This window comes from Trachurus japonicus, chromosome 13 (genome assembly GCF_045865225.1).
Source record: "Trachurus japonicus isolate A0001 chromosome 13, Traja_1.0".
Lineage (NCBI taxonomy): Eukaryota > Metazoa > Chordata > Actinopteri > Carangiformes > Carangidae > Trachurus > Trachurus japonicus.
In genome coordinates, this window is record NC_140919.1 from 20343091 (window position 1) to 20363284 (window position 20194).

The 20194-nt window shown below is 41.1% G+C and overlaps 1 protein-coding gene across 1 annotated transcript; it reads right to left on the reverse strand.

The window, feature by feature from the left end:
• Positions 1–866: 866 nt before the first annotated feature.
• Positions 867–19460, reverse strand: serpini1 (serpin peptidase inhibitor, clade I (neuroserpin), member 1). Its single transcript, XM_085795326.1, has 9 exons — positions 19331–19460; positions 7586–7874; positions 6503–6733; positions 5971–6165; positions 3765–3969; positions 3047–3144; positions 2150–2236; positions 1914–2003; positions 867–1803 (listed from the first exon to the last, which is right to left on the reverse strand). The coding sequence occupies exons 2-9, from the start codon at positions 7851–7853 to the stop codon at positions 1727–1729; spliced, it is 1251 nt and encodes a 416-aa protein (XP_085651452.1). The 5' UTR covers positions 7854–7874; positions 19331–19460; the 3' UTR covers positions 867–1726.
• Positions 19461–20194: the final 734 nt, after the last annotated feature.

Here is a 20194-nt window from a genome sequence, read left to right on the forward strand (position 1 = left end):
CACATTTGTTGTGATATGAATGTTTAATTAGTTTTGATGTGACAGTTGTTTCAAGCCAATCTAACAACTGAAGGGCAGAGGAGGAAATAAGTACATTGACTATTGAGGCACAATTCTGTGTACACACACACATACGTACAGTATATACATTTATAGAACAATTTCTGTGGCATCCATGAAAATGTAATCATAAATGATTTAGGTTTAAACATAACAATTGTAAAAACCATATTAAACGTAAAAATCATGTCTTATGTGTTGACACTACTTACACTGCTAAGATGTGCACTTGGCAGAATATTTAAATGGTGATGGTCATATATCCAAAATATATATTTACTCTTATCTTTTATACACAGGTTTCCTCGTTTATCAGTATCAACATGCAGGTTGCATTTGTCCTTGGTCACAGTATATCCTGGCCTTGCTCTGTGATATGATCTGTTCCCTTGTGTGGGTGCGTGTGGTAGCTAGGTGATGCCACAGGCCTGAAACTACTCCAAGATGCCTTGGCAGGACATTGTCTGCCCAGGGAGGATGAGTTACGGTTGAACAGCCAACTTCTGCCCTAAGGTTGGCTGTTCAACTGTAACAGCCATTATATAAAATCCATTGTATATTCAGGCGCTTGGACTTTTTTCTTGACAAGTTTCATAAACTCTTCAAGCGTTGCAGTTTTTCAGCCTCAACAAATCCTTCAATTACAGAATCTAAAGCTGTGTTAGCTGTTAGCATTCAGATTAATGACATCCCAAATGCTGTGGACAGCCCATACTAGCTGTAGCTACTGTCTTTGAAAATACAGTTTATATTAAACATCTTTATAAAACAGATGAAAACCACTTGCATGCATAAAGAAGGACACATTTTTCAATGGGAACACATTCATCTTTTTATTGAGTAAAAGACTGAATACGGCTGGTGTTACTGTTTCTCCCTGTATGTACATCCAAAACAGTGCAGCAGATCTTTTTCAGTGCGCCTGCATGCTCCAGTCCGTCTCTATAGCAACCCGCCTTAGTTACGCAGTCTCCTTTGCTCACCTGTGAGATGCCCAGCTGGGGCTTAATCAACCACTCAGATGTAATAAGGCATATTAGTTCATCAGCAGTTTAGCCATGTGCCTACAGTGTAAAAAATGCCTAGAATACTGTCTGGAACAGATATATTACTAAGATTCATCGTATAAGGACATAATGTCTGCACGTTTATTCCGCAATAAATACTGAGCATATATATGTATATATAGAACACAATGTCAAATGTACAGGGATGTAATTGAGGTGTTAAACGTACAGTGTGCACATACTGTATCTGTAGTAAGAAAGAGTTAATTTTGTTTAAGGTGAGAGAAAGTATTTTTGTGCATTATTTGTGTGGGCGCAGGTGAGTACGAAGCTGCTGAACTTAAAGGGGTTGTGCGTGGATTACGTATCATGGGCTCTTCTTGCTCATATACAAACCAGCCTTTGCGAGAGAATATTTACAATCTTCCCTTTCTGCATGTCTGTATCCAAGAGATTAAAGCTTCCAGTATCAAAACACAGTCACATTATGTGTTGTTATGTCATATTTCAATATATAATATATTGTGTAATATCCCGTTTATATATATTTTTTTTCATAAAGAGTATAAAACACAGCTGAGGATGGAGATAGAGGATAGGTAGCATTTATGACGTCAGGATCTGATTGGCTGAGAGTGAGTGACTTTGACTCCTAATGTTTAAATGGAGTCAAAGTCATGGTCGTTGGGCTCAATGACTTCAGGGGTCATGACCCTGCCCATGAAGAGGATGGAACCTAAAACGAGAAAACACACACAGATAAATATTAAATATAGGTATTATTAATGTAAAGACATGTAGGCAACTCATTTACACACACACACACACACACACACACACACACACCTGTCCTTCTGTTTCTGATGACAAAGAAGAATGGGTGATCAGCCATGACCTGGGGGTACAGCACCAGAGTCCGGGTCAGAGCGATCATTCCTGCAAACAACAGAGTATATTAAGGTTGGGGAGATAATCAGCAGTGTTATTAGCTGACAGAAGGGGGCAGTATTCCGTGACACCGCCATATGTAATGTTACGTAATAAGCAGGACGATTATGATGAGGAATAAAATGTCAGTCTACCTGACCCAACGGCTCCCTCGGCCCCCTCCTCAGTCACCTCCAGGTAGGCCTTCTGTACTGCCTTCTCAATGTACAAGTCTTTACCATCTGGAAAACACACACACAAAAGCACATATTATAACTTTGAGGTGAACATACCACAAATCAGTCTGCACAAAAGTAAAATGACAATGACATATAAACTGTATGTTAGGCTAAGTGTACAGAATTTGCTGATATGCATCATACCAATATATTAATGAAATCAACATTACAAACCAAACTAGTCTCTTTTAACAAAGATGATATCTGCTCAGACAGAAAATCTTCAACAATTATTTACCCTAATTATTGATTTACATTTCAAAATATCGTCTAATATCTACCTAACTGCCAGCATAGACCATGTCCTGTGAGTATATGTTGAGTTCAGGATTTTTTCACAAATACACGATGTGCTGCAGAAGTACAGCCTGCAGATTTCACAATATAAAACTATGGCTCCACCTGATTAGTGAGAACAAGCTGCTTTCAAGTGTTGTTAATTAACATGAAGGGTGTTGAGTTTTTTGCATTTTAGTCAGATCCTGTTGTTCTCCATCAGGCTAGAGTATTTCAACTTACTAATATCGTGCATTTTTTCTGGGTCTACATATATATATTTGTCTCTCTCTTTCTCTCTGTATCTATTTTTTACTGGGCTGATGTGACAGGTTTGACCTGCTCTCTCGGTGCCAGTTACCTTGGTTACCTTAGAAAGTACCAGAGGCTACTTCACTGCAGAGAGCAGAAAAAACTGATGATACTTCTTAAGCTAAACTCTTCAAGGAGTTCACTTCTCTTGCCATTTGCGTCTATATTTATGTGCTTATAATGATGTATGTCCTTTATATATTGTTTGCAATGCAGCAGTATTACCTGTCATGGCGGAGAGATCAGCATCATTGGTGAAGATATTCTTTATTCCGAGTTCCTGCAGAGTGCTCCTCAGGTCAATCTTCTGCTCCACTTTGAACCTGAAAAGGCCAGTCACACATTTAGTAGTCATTTATGTTTATGTTGCAAGTCTATGTACAGGAACTGCACATCTGCCTCTGTGTCTCCAAATCTAAAATATTACAGGAAGATTTATAGTTAGGTTAACCTTATATTTTAACAGGATGGTATATCAGGGTCCATCTCTGTGTGGTGGTAATTTAAATTTTATCACTCCTACGTATACACGAGCTTGCCAAATGTAAATTGCATAATGTCTTATTTATATATTTGCAGTGCAAAGTGGTTTAACTGCCTAAAAACAGTTACTCTGACTTAAATATCTGTGATAATGAAAAAGCTGTTTTATGAACCATTTTATATCAACGCTAATCAAATCATACAGAGACCTCCAGAGACAGAGGATGCAACTTAATGATGTAAATAAGAAAATACAGCTGTCTCTATGGTTTTTTCCCACTGCTGAATTGAAATTGAAATTTACTGGGAAGAGAAGGTAAGATCTATAAGCAGTCACGACTTCATGCTCAAGTAGCCAATGCATGTTTTCAGCTTGAATAACTTCTGAGGCACAAACACGTCACAAACTGAAGATAATGTACATGCACATGTGTGTGTGTGTGTGTGTGTGTGTGTGTACCTCGGGAGGTAGACTTCCACTTTCTGCCGTTTAACATTGTTGGCCCACTCCTCCAGCACCGGTGCTTTGATGATGGGCTCCAGTGAAGCCAGCGGCACCTCCTGTCGAGGCAGAACGATCATCATGGACATGTCCTCGCCTTCATAGGGCATCTCCAATACCTGATACACACCACCGGCTTCCTGGGAGCCGTCGCTGAACTCACCTGGTGAGGAGACATGACACATTTAACGACATCTACATCAACAACTCAACCTCCACACACACATAGATACAAATATACTATGTCACCAATTCAGAAACAAAAGCATGCACATTGCAAACATCTGTAGAGTTATGTTCTTAAGAAGTTATATCTTTATAGCCTTGAGGTGGATCTTTAACAGACTTGTCCCTTGTATCTAATTAAACAAAACCCTTGGATAAAAATTTTAATCAAGACAAGACCAGAAACATTTACTTTCATTTAGTGAGACAGCATTTCTAAGTACTGATGAGATAATCCTTTTATACTCAAAACAAGTCCAACTAGATTTTAAATCTAAATATGAGATTATCCCACTTACTAAGGTTTTACAGTGGAGCTTATAGAGCAATTAAAGGGGCCAGTGTTGAACCCACTCTTTGCACGATTTTCGTTTCTTTTGAAGCTGCTTTAAAAGGAAAATTATGACAAAAGGCTGATCATCCGTCATTAACTTAGCAGTCTGTGTAGGGGTTGCTGATGCAGAATGAGGCATCGTTGCAGCAGAGAATGGGGTGTGGTGTCCCCAATCATTTTACTTAACCAACATGATTGCGTTTCAAAAATGAAAATGCAAACGCAAACCTTCTCCCCAAAGACCTGTCCCTGTTCTGCGGCACACACATCCACACGTGCACACACCACACTCAACACACCAGCTCCCACATCCCATGTGTGTATCCTCTGAACATTATGTAGGAGTCTAACTGCACACATACAGATGCATGCAACAAAATAACTGAAGTGCACCAACTTTAGCAACAGCACAGTAAGTATATGATGTAACTGGCTTTGGCAGAACATCAGACAAAAAATTGACTGCATGCTCAACCAGGCTGGAATCATTCAGATGTAAAAGCATTATAGCCAACCTGCAGGAGTCTTGCACCTTACAGTGTTGGCAAGACACAAAATGCACCAATATCTGACACACACATTGCAGCCAACTCAGACCAGCCAAATAAAGACTTAAATTGATTGTCCTTAAAGGTATAGAAAACCTAAAGCATAGATTTTCACAGTAAACTGAAATACTGTATAAGTGCATGAGTAGGTTGAGATGCATGCTGTTTCTGTTTTGTATCACCGTCAGTTTAAACTCATTTTGGACTCTTAATCTAACAAAACAAGCATTTGAAAGATGTCATCTTGGGCTCTAAGATTTTGGGTGCTTGTATAACAACGAGTTAAATATTCAGAATAATAATTGGAAGATGAATCAGTTGAGAGACATTTACGCACAAAAGTATTTGTTGTTTCAGTAATTTGACCCTTTGAAAGGGTTTTCCCTTTCAAAACAAATGTTCTGCAATGTGCATGCTGTTTGTGAAAATTTAATGACCAACTGTTAAATTGCAGACAAGCAAGAAGTCTTTTCTAAAAGAGATGGAAATTCACAGTGCCTTCACTACCCTAAAATTAACGAAATGTGTGAAAATCAGTGTAGCAGCTGACAAAATATGACATCCTACAATACAATTAGAAGCAGACATTGATAAAAACGAACAGAAAACACAAACTCAGTGGAAATGGAAGTACTGCATGTCCCATGAAGTGTCTGACTCGATTAGTAAAAGCTAATATATATATTGGGTTTTACATTTATTCATTTGGCAGATGTTTTTATCTAAAGCAACTTACAAGTGGTAATATAGTACTACAAGACTTAACACAGACTGTCAAAGTACAGCTAATGTTCTATGGCACTAACAAAATTGTCTTCAAAACACACTACTAAATCAAACAGACATACGAAAGGAGTTTGTGCAAAGTGAAGAGAATTTTAGCGGCAGAGCTCAGTGAGCAGAAAAGACAAGCCTTTCCTGGGAATAACGCTCCAAATATGAATATTTTAGATCTAAGATTAACATTTTAAATAACCCCAGGAAATGTGAGCTGAAACTCAACGGCTCCAGAAAAAGAGCCACAAGTATAATTCACAGGCAGCTCAACCCTGCCTACCGTAGTAGAAGTCTCCCTGTTGGTACATCATGAGGGTTTGGACTTCGGAGCCGTCGTCTCTGCTGAAGGAGAAGGTTCTGGTGTTCTCTGGCCTGAACTGGTTTTTCCAGGAGCCCCTGAAGTAGACGGCGTTCACGAGGGTCAATCGGGTCACGCTGCTGAAATCCTCGGCTGAGAGCAGCTCACGGATTTTACCTGTAGGGAGAGATTTGTACACTGTATGAGGATCTATATTAGTGATACCCTGATAGGATGGTGCCTGCTGAGATGCAGTTTTTTGAAGTTGAACACGAGGATGAGGACGGAGACTGGTGCAACTGAGGGTTGGAAATATATTCAGTAATTTTTGTTTTTGCACAAAAAGATGTGATCAAACAAGCCATGATGTAACCTCTTTGACAATGTTGCATGTCATTTCCCAGTAGGTAGGGATTATAATAATTATGAATTCATAACACTCCACCACCCCCCTTCCCTTCCCTTCCCTTCATCAACATCTTTCCCTTTCTCCCACCCTCACGCTTAAACTCACTCTCTGTATGATTCTCCACCCAGCTGTTGATCTGCTCGGCCACGGCTGCCGATTCACTGAAGTCGACGGTTTCCACATCAGCCCGGAAATACTTCCTCATCAGATGTAGGAACTCTGGGTTAAAGGTGACTCCTTCCTGCAGGAAGAGGCTATTGGCAAATCGGATCACATAGTGGTTGTCATCGTCCGACAAAGCTGCTGTCAGGTTCTGGAGCAAAGAGAACTCCACACCTGGAGAACAGAGTGACACACGCCCATGCATTTATACTTGGTGTGGATGTGCTGTGAAGAAAATGTGTCCATCACCATTACTGTGTACTGTATGATACAAATAAATAAAGAGGGCACATAAGAATAAGAAGAATTGCACCTTTTTGAACCACATTTTATATCTGTCAGGTTCAAATAGATGCGCAATTTGGAATTTCAGAAGCATTTAGCAGGAATTTATCTGAAGTGTCCTCTATGGTTATATCTATTCACATTTAAAAAGCTCCTATCTAAGGCCAATCATCTTTATATCTCACTGTATAGAGTTTTGAACATAGAACAAATGTTTCAACCTTGAAAAAAGGCGTACCAAATGACAAAATAAATAAATAAATGACTATACTATACTTTTAAAATCTAAATTATACCTGGCTTTTGACTGCTTAAGCATATACTTTAGGTTACGAGTAAATTTAGTAAAACTCGGAAATTAACACCCACATGTCATAGTGAATGACTATGTGGGCTATCAGCCACTTGGCAAATCTCTGCAAATTGAATTTAGCTCGGCGCAACAGTGCCCATTGCACTATGTGTGAGGACAAGTATGTTTGTGGGCAAGTTGTGTGAGGCCTATTTTAAGATCAGTTCATATAATTGTACTCTTGCAATTTAATATTACACTTAATTAAGGTTGGGGTTCATCACAAGGGAAACATTAAAAACAAAAACCGAATTGTAACAGCAGTTTTACTGGATCATAAAAAAATAATTAAAAAAAACTCTTTGTGATCTGGAGCCAGCCAACTTCTCCACTTTCATCCGCCACTGACCCTGATGCCAGTGGACTGTGTTTATGAACATGTGTCTGACCTGGCAGCAGGTGGCTGAATCCCACAGTCTGTCGGATCTCCTCCAGCGAAGCCCCTCTGGCCCCCAGCTCCACCATGCCCAGGGCCACGGCCACGCTCAGCGGGGAAAAGATGATGTTGTCCTGACCCCCCGCCGCCTGCAGCTGGTGGTACAGTCTGACCGAGAACTCTGATGTAGTGTCCTCTGGAATGTCCGCCGCCCGGCAACCGTAGCCCGGCAACAGGATGGAGAGGAGGAGGAGCGGGGACAAAATGTCCAGGATCAACATCGCAGCACAGACCACAGATAGCTGAGTGACAGAAGGATGTGTGGAAAGGAAAGGGTAGGATGGAAAGAAAAATAGAAATTAGAAGAGAGAGATAAAGGGGGGGAAAGTGAATCAGGCAAAGAGGGAGGAAAAACATGTTTAGAAGTAAGATGAATGGATGGATGGGGAGAAAGGGTGAAGGAACAGGAAATGAGTGATGGGGGGTGTGTGGAAGGAGGGAAAATACATGAGGATGGAGGGAAGATGAAAGCGAGTTTAGGGAGGATATGGAGCCAAAAGTGTAGAGAGGGGGATTGCAGATGGGAGAGAAAGAAGAGACAGAGCGAGACAGAGATGGAGATAAAGGTAGAGAAGATTATTGCGTAAGGCAGCAAAAAGAGATGAAGGACAAGGGGATTTTGGAAAGGAGAGAGGCAGAGATGAAAGTCGAGAGAACAGGGATGTGGGATGATGAAAAGACAGCAGAGGACCAGGGAGAGACAGAAAACATCTGTCAGTCAAAGAAATGCAATAATGAAAAAACAGCCAGTAACAAATTATACTTTTTAGTTGAATTGAAGTTATAATTGCACAGAAACATAGCATTAAATTGTGGGAAACTGCAAAAAAAAAGGGGGTGTAAAGTGAAAAAGGGAGGGGGTGAGATTTCAGAAAAAGTCACACATTCATTTCAGTTTTGACGTCAAGGAAGAGGCAGAAAAAGAAACATGAATATAGAACTTAAGAGTTAAAAACGAGCCGTGCACAGTTATAGAAACAACGAATAGAAAGAGACAGCGAGAGAGTGTGAGAAGCAGCGAGACAGTATATCACCAACAAGAATGTGCAGTAAGTACAGCTGTACTGCTGACTGCAGTCAGTATTGCTGTTCAGAGCACATCTGCTAAATGAGCTCATACATATTTCATGGCCATTCTTATCATCTTGAGTTAAATCAGATTCTTTCCCTCAAAATCTGCTTTGCTCGATGTGTGTGTGTGTGTGTGTGTTTGAGCCTTTGTATACGAACGGACCAGATTCTGTCTGTACAGAATGACTGATTACGTCGAGGCCTTTTACCTCCCCCCATCCTCCATCCTTCCCCCCATCTTTCCATCCCATCACACTTCTTGCCTCCTTTTTCATCTCCCTCTCATCCATATGTTATCTTTCCTCATCAATCTCCTCCTCGCTCTCACCTCTCTACTTTCTTCTCCGTCTCTTTAACCCTTCTTTTATACCTTTTAAAATGACAAGGAATGTAGCCTACACACACACACACACACACACACACACACACACACACACACACTGCACCATCGTTCCGGTGCTGTTGTTGCCAGGCAACATTGTTTTCTGCTGCCCAAACAGAAAAAGAGAGTCAATGATATATGGAAGAAAGATGGAGAAAGATGACGAGTGCGCGTGCAGAGCGAGAGTGATATGGAATGATAGATAACACATACACAGTTTGTTTTGCAGTGTCTCTGCTGTCTCTGTTGTCCTCGTGCAGTTTGTATAAAGGATTCAATTAGCAGTCCCATGCAGGGCTGGAATCTGCTGGCTGCTACTGTATGTGTGAGACGGCAGGTGACTGTGGTGTCAACAACATTAACAATGGGCAGCAGCCAGAAAATTAGTGCCCCATCCTGTTGTGTAGTGCCCTCTCCTATGCTCCGCTCCACCAAAGTGACAAACAATTTACCTTCCCAAAATAAACCGACTCGACCGGAGGGCACGCATGATTTTAAATCTGCCCTGTCTTTTTTTTTTTTTCCCACTGTCATCAAATCCCATGAAAAGACGTGACCAACAATAAGCTGATCTCTCTAACAAGTGATGTCCAAAGCCTGGCGTGGCTTTTTCCTCCGTGTAACAGACCTCCATTGTTGCTTAAAGACTATTTGAATCATACAAATAAACCACATTGTTCTGCTGTATGACTGTCTCCATCATTACTGTGAAAATGGCCCCTATCTAGACTTAGTACATACACTTATATAATAAGCCCAATGTTCAGTACAACACCAAATCTGCAGCTGTAAACAGTCTCCAGAAAGTAGTACAATGTATGTGAAAGTATATTTGCCCAAAGTAAAGTAAAGGATTTAGCAAAGTTTATATGATGACATATTAACAATATTCAATGAGAAATATAATATAAGATATTTAATATGTGAGACACGGGGTAGGTTGAAGTCTTTTCATGGTTACAAAAAATACTTGTTATCGCGACCCTTATCCTTAAAGTGATACTTCATGGTTGAACAGGCTGTGAACCGTCCCCACAAGCATTTCGCAATGAGCTGCAGTTACCGTATAAGCGTTTAAATACGACTCCTCATTCACTTGCAAACCACACATAACAACACGCCACTTCCACTCTGCGTCCCTCTAAACTGACAATCGAGATCTCATCATGTTTGTTCTCCATCCGTAAGTATTCTGACAAATTGCTTTTGACAACTGCCTGTTGGATTTGCATCTGCTTGAGTCAGCCAATGAAAATTTTTATTTCCTGTTCACAAAGTTTCTTGACACTTGCATTTTATTTGTCCATGCGAGCCAATTATGTGATTCATTATCTCACAGTCACAGCTTCGGTTTTTGCAGTGACTGGGTACAATCTGATCACCTTGCTCATATTTAAAGGATAATTAATGGCTGTTGCTTATCTACGTCTTTTCAAATCCAATTAAATTCTATAAAAATATACTGCCTATAAAATAGAATAATTATGATAAAAAGAAATGTTGCAAGATGCTTCATTTGATCAAATATTAAGGTAGATTTGAGTCATTCGGTATCATCGTTGTTGGCAGGCTATAGCCTAAGCTTTGGAAATGATGCCCAACTTTAAATAGATGTAACCAGAAAAATCAAAAGACACCCAAGGGCACAAGCCTGATATATTGCCATGAATGTACCGTTAGTCACGTGTGTTCACCTGCTCTCACATGTTGTGCTGTGAGTCAGACGTTCTGGAGAGAGTGTGAGAGAGAGGGAGAGAGAGAGATCCAGAGAGAGCAAGAAAGGCTGAGGGAAAGGAGGGGGCGGGCTGGCAGAGATGTAAATGGAGGTAATGTTCCTGACCTTCTGAGCTGTGGGAGCTGAACTTTTCTGAGACAGACGGCCCCGCTCTCTGTAAGGAAAGACCCAGCCATGCAGTTAAGCCAGGGAAAGTAGTGTGGAGCATCGTTGTGTGAGCACCTGCGTGTGTGTCTGTGTGCAAGTGTGCATGTGTGAGTGGATAATAACACCATGGGTGGCTGGCTTTTACTTGTAACGGTGACACCATTCTGACCTTTTGAGTTGCGGCACGCTGTCTGCAAGGGGATCCCACACTTTGCCAGTTTGGCTGACCGGTGATGACTATGAGCCTAACTGTTGGCTCTGATCTACTCAGGTGGGTTTCCCAGGTACGGGAACCCAACACCTGGCTATTACATGTTCTCTCGTGACTGAAAGAAGTGAATATGTCAGAAAATCTCTCATGGTTTGAGTTGCAAGAGTTTAATCCTGACAACTTGATTAATTCCATGCAATTAAACTCACTGGCCTTTAAAAGCTGCCTTTAATCTCTTTGTGTAATCCTAATTCTCAGACAGAATAGATCGGCATTTGACATTTTGGACAATTAAAACGTGACGTCATCCAAATCCGCAGCACGTACGTTAATCCTTACTGCCATTTAAACCCAACACCTTGAGACGGCACGCTTCGGAGGCCAGGGGGAATTTATTAAACATGAACATCCTCATTCATGGTTCAAATCCACAAGGCACACACACACACACTTTGAGGAGCACGTTTCCACACACACTTCCAAGCCAAGGTTACCAAGGCAACTGCAAGTGATGGACATTTTTCGTTTTGCCAAGCTGACAGAAAAGAATTTTTACCCTTAAAAGATACAGTATCTTCCTCCTTCCGTATAGGCAGATAAACTCTCTTTCCTCCTTTCATACACCACTCAGCATTTTCTGTCTCACATAACTCCTCTCTTTGCAGGAACTCTTCACACCAGCTCCAGTTCTGTCACTTAATGCACTCTCTGACATTGTCTTGCACACACACACAGACACACACATGCGTATGCACACACGCACATATACACTTACTTCTTCTTGTGCTCTGGAAGTGATCACTATGGAGCGGTAGCAAAGTCCCTCAACTATATTTCCTTTGCCAGCACAAATCACACTGGTTCGCTTAGACTGAGTACACTTCCACACTGCTGAAGCTCATAGGTGCTTTGATGAAATTCTCTGAAAGTGCTAACATCCCATTTCATCGAGGACTAGCCCTCTGGGAAAAAAACTGCAGAGAATCTTGTCCATCATTATCTCCACGGCCGTGAAACCTTCTGCCGTGCGGACGCTCTGTCGAGAGAGGCAGGGTTATCTGGCATGATTTCACCATGAATATATCTGAACTTAAAAAGCCTTTTGCAACACAAAGGCAGCGGGGTCCGTTTATCATTCATGAGTTTGAGTTTCAAGTTTTCCCGAAAGGCACCACAGTGGCCGCTTTCTACGTATTGTTCTGATCTTGCACCGACTAAAACACATGCATGCTCACGCTAAGGATGATCAAACATACATGAACCCTCTGTCGTGGATCTCAAATCACACACACACACACGTCTCTGTGAGTGTCTCGCTCCCTGTGTTTGATTAGACACTCGCCTCTCACCACTTGCTCACCCGCTGAGGTGGAGACTCTTCCAAGCAGAAAATTTACAGAGGGATGCTGTAATAAAGCCCAACAGTAGGCAGGGCCTATCACTCCATTTCAGTCCAGGAGAAAGGAGGCACTAAACTCCATTAGCAGGTGGGGACTTAACGTTACTGTGAACAGTAAAGAATCTAATTCATCAGTCAAGTTGTCTGCTCGGCTCTCACCCCTGATTTGGACCTACTGTTGCACTCAGGCAACAGTAACTACTCGGCTAAATGGGTAGTGATGGATCCTATGAAGCAGCAAATTCTGGTCAAAAACAATGCAACACTTTCATCTGTAGTTTAACTGTTTTACAATTTGGTTTGTGCATCATATTCACTGCGGAGGTACCCATTGATGTGATTTATGTATCTAGTTTACTCGTCTGGAGCCAGCGATGTTAAAGTACTCAGGAGGGGGTGATCCACTTGTGTAGTTTTAAATTATAATGGATGAAAAAGTCAGTTACAGCAAAAAATGTAATGGTACAACTGCAAAATGCAACAGAATGAGAAAAATGTGGTGGAAATTAAAGTTTTACTTTTCATTTATAATTTAAAGATGATTATTAATTAACCATCGTGCCTTTTGAACACGATTCTGTAGAGGAAAATTATTTTACACTGTGCATGCTAATCATTTAGACAAAAGGTTTAACATTTTCAAAAGCAGTGCACAACCACTCCCCCAGAGCAAAGATTACTGCTACGATATTCACACAGGTCTTTTCCTTTTTCAAAAATATAAAAATTCTGTTGTGTGTGTGAGAGAAAGAGCAAAACAATATTATCATTTACCTTTGAAGAAATTCCTAAATAACCAAAACGTGTCTTCAGTGAATTACGTTTTTAATTCAACTGTAAATCTTAGGATAAAATGTAACACCCGTTTCATCACCAAGGAAGCCCAGAGATCAGAACAGTAAACTAGGACATTTATGTACCAGCAGACCCAAGGCAACTGTACTTTTTCAGTGTTTCTGCGAATGGTGAAGTTTAATTTTGCTGCTGGTGTTTAATTAACAAGACTCTTTTCCAGTAGGCCAATACACAGACATTTTGACTCGACTACAGTGTGAAAAAGCACAGGTATTACTAGCTAGACTAATGATGGCATTTTCTATTCGAGCATCCCAGTAAGACATGGCAGTGTGACAGTGAGCCAGCACGCACAGTACCACAACCCTGAAACTGAAGCTGCTAAATGGAATTCAGCCATCAGTCATTTATTATTTACACCTGTGCTTTGCCTTCTGTGAAATGTCAAAACGCCCTCTGTGAAAAAGCTTTAACCAAGTGTCAACGGGACAATTTTGACATTGATGGAGGTATAAAAGCTAACCAGCTGCCAGAGGTTATACCTACACCAGCAGCTACTGGTTGTAAATACACTTCATCGCATGCTGCAAACAGAAGCATTATTTCACACTGGTTAAATCTTATTTAAGACCCAGCCAGCTTGGGCCAGATCACATTTCACTGGACAATAAAATCCAAGGGGATTCACCGAGTTAAGGAGAAGCCGCCTCCCCAGTAACTTCAGGATTGGCTCATTTACAACATTTAATTTGTAAAGTAGCCAATTCCATGAATTAAATGTCCTCATGCATGGGAAATTATAATCAAGTGTGAAATGCGTTACAGATATAATTTCTTTTCTGTAATTTAGAAGGCAACACGAGATATGTGCTGCAATACACAGGGCCACTTCTGGGGAAGAGAAACCCTGATTGATTCAAGAGGCTCAGAGCTGAATAACTAAAACTCTACAGTACATGTGACGGGTATCAATAACAGAGCAGAGACTGATTTGCAAAGTAACCCATAAGGTTTCTAGATCTCAGGCACACCCACAACAATGGAACAAAACCTGGGGTCTCTGGTGCTTGTTGTGGAAATATCCATTAGCACCTGTGGAGCTAAGAACCATTAAAAAACAATAGACTGCTAAGTAAGTGATATATTTGTGTTAATATAAGTCTTAAAGCAGATATCAGTGGCACGGCCGTTTCGGCTAATGCTGTGTTCAAGGCAGGCTTTTGAAACCGTAAGTTACAGCTTCAAGTCACAACTACGACTTGGTAGCGTTCCAGGTAACCCGTAGCTCGTGTTTTTACCGTCCTGTTGTCTGTGAAAGTTCCCTATAACGGCCACTCGTAACTTCCGACCCGTGAACTCGTACCAGATCGATCTGGTATGACTTCACAGGAAGGAAAAACACAAAGTACGAGTTTCCTTGAACGCACCATGAGTTAGCAGCCCCCGCCCTTGTCAGGCATCAATTGGTCCTCGTGCTACGTCACCACATTCACGCGCATCCCTTGGCTGCACACACAGCCCTTCATGCCGTTCTCTCCCCTCATTGGATAACACGTATCCCACAAGGAAAATTTTCTCCTCGGGTTACAGCAGAGCAGAGTGACGGAGAGACTCGTGTTTAGGCTGAAATACTTCATGTAGGCTAAGTGATTGCTGACGGAAAATAGGACTATTTAGGACTTATATTAACAAAAACATTCCACTGATATCTGCTTTAAATAGTTATATCTTCCGACAGCAATCACTTACATAGAGTGTTTGGACTGAAACACGGGTCTCTCAGTCCCTCTGCTCTGCTCTGAGCCGAAGAGAAAACATTTATCGTATCCTACAGTTTTTATCCAATGAGGAGAGAGAACGGCATGCAGGGCTGTGTGTGCAGCCAAGGAACGCCGTGAATGTGGTGACGTAGGGACGAGGACTGTTATGGTGCGTTCAAGGAAACTCGTATTTTTCCGACCGTGAAGTGGTACCAGTTCGATCTGGTACGAGTTCACCGGTCGGAAGTTACGAGTGGCCGTTATAGTGACTTTCACCGGTCATCGGAAAAACACGAGTGGGTTGCCTGAAACGCTACAAAGTCGTAAGTTGTGACTTGAAGCTGTAATTTACGATTTCAAAAGCCTGCCTGGAACGCAGCATTAGCGAAAACGACCGGACCACTTACTTCTGCTTTAACACACAGTTTATATCAATAACTATTTTGTCACATACGTATGCAATTTAAGACTTTTTATGTCATTCCTTTGTTACTTTGTAATCTGGGATGTACGGTTACGCTACAACACACACACACACACACACATATCCAGTAGTCCAATGTGACTGTGATTACCTCTGCTACATTTAAATTTGATCCCTGCAGTTTATCTCCATACCAGTGGCAGACAAAATTGCCTATCTACAGCCCATCCTCAGCTTACTACCTTAGCTCATTCAACCTCTTGTTAGAAAATGACATAATGTGCCATGGAACCTGCCTGAAGTCCCAGGATGCTCACTGTACACTCCACAGAGGGCAAACAAAGGTTAACAACCCTTTATTAATCCCTGCTAACAGAGACACCCAGAGGGAGAGGGAGAGATAAAGAGGTAAAAAAGACAGACAAACAGAGAGAGAGAGAGAGAGAGAGAGAGAGAGGAATGCGAAAAGGCAAATGGACACAGGAACCATCAAAAACAAGGACACATAGGAATAGAATTTTAAAAAAAACATAAATAAAGACAAGTGGACAGATGGACAGAGAAAGAAAGAGCACTGAAGAGATGAATAGAGGCAACTTCCATGCAAATTCCTGCTCTGACTCTGAGCCAATGTTATCGAACGACCCCCTGCATAGCATTGCAAGATGGTCGACTGCTCCCCGCACTCTGCCAAGACACACTCAACAGCATCTCTTTCTTTTCTCGGCATCAGAAAGAGACACACACACACACACACACACACACACACACACACACACACACACACACACACACACACATATACAGACACACACACGGTGCTGTGGGAGTGCAGTTTAGGAGATTTGAGCTGTAATTGGATCGGCCTCTATTTGGGGTCAGTGGTAAAAGTGAAAAGCCTGGAAGGTTTTTTCAAATGGACTAAAGACTGAGGATACACTGGAGCACAGGAAAGGTCATTATAAACCAGTCCTGTGGGGGATATGTGTGTATAGGTGTGTGTGTGTGTGTGTGTTTTTGGAGGTGTAACAGACGTACGAGAGGGAGACACGGCGGACAATGCTGAAAAAGAAATGATAGCCAGGGGAAGAGGCTGAGGTGGAGACAACAGGGTGATAATGAGGCTGTTTAGGTTGTTCACTAACTTAACTGTGATTATTGTGCTCGCCTCAGGGAGGTGGGGGGTTCGCCGGAGAACAGGTATAAAAACTGAGATTAAGACTGAGCGAGACAATGACAGTGACAAGTGAGATAATCAGGAGAATAATTCAACTTGATTTGGTATTTGAGGTGTAGAACAGAGGGAAAATATAGGTATTACCAAATCACTTCTACCACTTCACAGATCCGTCGTTCTCTCTCTCTCTCTCCCTCTCTCTCATTGGTCCTGCTCTACACTGTTCGTCTAACCTTCAATGCCATCAATTAATCGACAGTTCGAGACCCCAGGGTACATGTGTGTAAATGTTTTTGACGTGAAATCGTACTACATTTCCCTAAGTGTAAACCTTTGTAAAGAATTTCATATCCACCCCTGCAAAACGGTACTGCAAAGATAACTCAAGATCTTAGCCGACTTTATCAAATGATATAGTATATTTTATGATTTTCCGAATATATCAAAATTAATGTTATATTTTCTCCCACCGTTAATGTATTTTTCTTTTTGAAGCTGCACTACCCAATTCAAATAGCCAATGCATTTCTATTCTTGTTATTTCCTCTCTCCCTCTGTGTAACTCCTGACCCTATTCTCTGTGCTCTCTCATCCTCCTATCTGGCCAGGTACAAACTAATCCCCCTGTGTCTTTGCTGCAGCAGAATGTGCAGGGGACAAACCAGCTGATATGTGCGGGCGGTGCGGCTCAGTGTGTGCATTTATTTTGAAAGTGAAGAGAAAAGAGAAAGAAAAAAAAAGAAGAAGCTGATTTTATTTTTTACCCATCTTCCTCTATGTTTTTAATTAGATATTTGAAATTTGCTACATAATCTAAACAGTCATACTATTTTTCTGTTCCCTTTTCATGTGTTTCAATTTGGTTTCTGGAAAACAAATAAGCAGTTTTTTCTATGCTGATCTCTGCCAGCCTTTTGTTCTACTGCGTCTTCAGTAAATTCAGACACCAAGGGGAGAAAATTTATGTCAGGGCAAAGACAGATTTAAAACTTGATCTTCTACTTGATATGGCTGCACATAACAGGCTTGGTTCTTGAGAAAATATACAGATGCCTCCAATCAATCGACAGATCAATAACATTATAGAGTAAACAACTGCAGATCCCCTTTCTTATTCCCACAGTAGAACATGTACAGTACCTGACAGGAACACATCAACACTCCTGCACATGAACGTAGATATATAAGGTTACAAACATGCACACCTCAGCAAATGCACACCGCACAGAGCTTCTCCCTTTCTTGCTCATTTTGTTTTGTTAGGCTGATTTGAAAGACATTTAATTATTGAAACGCAATTAATGCAGTTCTCCCTGGGAATAGGCAGAACACACACACGCATGCACGCACGCACACATGCACACAGGCACATGCCATAGGAAGGCATGAGGATGAAAAAGTAGGCCACACATCTGCAGAGATTAACCAGTGATTTAGATGCATATGGGATTAATACATTTAGATTATGACTGAAAGGGATACTGTTTTTTCTAAATATGGAGCTGCTTCAAGCCTGGGCTTCAATGAGGATTTAGCAGGTCATTATCTTAGTTGCAGGGATAAAGAGATCATAGATGGATTGAGCAAATGAGACATGAGAAACACTGGGTTGTTTATTGTTGTGAATGCTTTAGTATTCCCAATTTAAAAGCTATTTGACAATGGACAATTTTGTGAGTGGGATTCATGTGGTCTAAGGACAACTGGTTTATACATAGGCCTCCTTTTATTTATTAATCATTTCCCTGGTATTTATATTTTTCTAAAATGTTAACCATAGGATTCCTGTGATAATTGCAAGATAGCTTTGGATTACAAAAGATGTATCTCATGTAAACTGCCTGAACCAGCTGTTCTTCATGAATTCTTACCAAACCCACTCTCCCCACACACACGTACATATATAGGCTATATTCAAATACAGACCTGCATGAAGGAATAATAAGTGGTGTACTGGTCTCTCTCTCTCTCTCTCTCTCTCTCTCTCTCTGTGTGTGTGTGTGTGTGTGTGGGGTGGGGATAGGGTAGGACCAGGCTACTACAATCTGCCTCATTAATTCACACACATTCACTCACTGCGCCTTTGCCAGTATTTCAAGGACAAGAACCACACCGCAATGCCTAAGCTGGTTTCAGTACAAACAACAACAAAAAATAAATAAATAAATAAAAACAACAAAAACAAACACTATATCATACACCATCGACAAAAGAAAGCAAACCTGGGTGGTGGACACGCGGGTATAACAGCTTTAATCAATATAGGCTTAGAAGAAATATAGGCTATTTGGCTCCGGTGTGCGTCTCCACCCGCCCCCTTATCAAGAACCCACACATGTTGATCATAGGATCAAAGTCATTGTACACTATTCCAAAAAGAAAGAAAGAAAAAAACACCTATCACACCTACAAATTCCTAGACCCTCATAAAAAAAATATATTCTATGACAAACTCAGAAAACAGACATTTCATGTGAGGGATCTTGCAAAGGCTGATCAGCTGAGATTTCTCGTCCTGACAGGTTATTCACAGAAATCAGTAGTATTATGGTTTGTGAGTGAACCGGCTGTAGGTTATTGCATAAAACGGCTCTTACCGATAAACGTTGCACGGCAGGGATGGATGGATGGATGTGTGCAGTCTCTCCCTCTGCTGCTCTCCTCTGGCGCCGCAGCTCACTGCCTGTTCATTTGCCGCAGACCCCGCCCCCCTCCGCACCGATTGGTCCAATGAACATCTACCAAAGAGTGTCGATTAGGAACAACATAGTAATCTCCCTCCGATTTCCTCCTTTGCTTAGGCAAGCATCAGATTTACTTTACGTTTAGATTATTTTATGGAGTGTTTTCAATGCTCAGTCCATCTGACTGTTTCTGTGTATCATTGAACGGCTTAATACTGTATTTAAATTAAATTCAGCTGTCAATTTGATGGCCCACTGGTTTTGTAACATAGACTAGTCCAACTGAAATTATCCTGCTACAACTGTTAGCAGAGTTTATTTCTATCTAGAGAGTTGGAGAGTCAGAGTATTCACAAAACAAGTACGAATATTGCTATATTATTACTCTTTGCAAAGTTAGCCTATGTTTAGCAGTTTGTATGTCATGTGAACTGACTATGATCGTCATTAACAGAACTATCTTGACCTACAATACCACCGCCAAATCCGCTGATAAACTAGCTTGTTTCTACCTTTATTTTAACTCCTCGGTTATTTCCCTCACACAGGTGAAAGCGTGTTTATATAGTGTGTTTTATTTTAATGTAACGCAGTAAAAAGCATTGCAGGGTTGTTCTGTTCTTTTTTCTAAGAAAAAAAAAAGAAAAACGGAAAAACTGAAACCATAACCTGCACCTGTTTGGGATTTGAAGTCCATTCTGGTGGCCGTTACAATAACAAACCGTTACGGAGACCTCTCGAAAGAACTACAAAGAACCCCTTTCCCTCTCAACACCG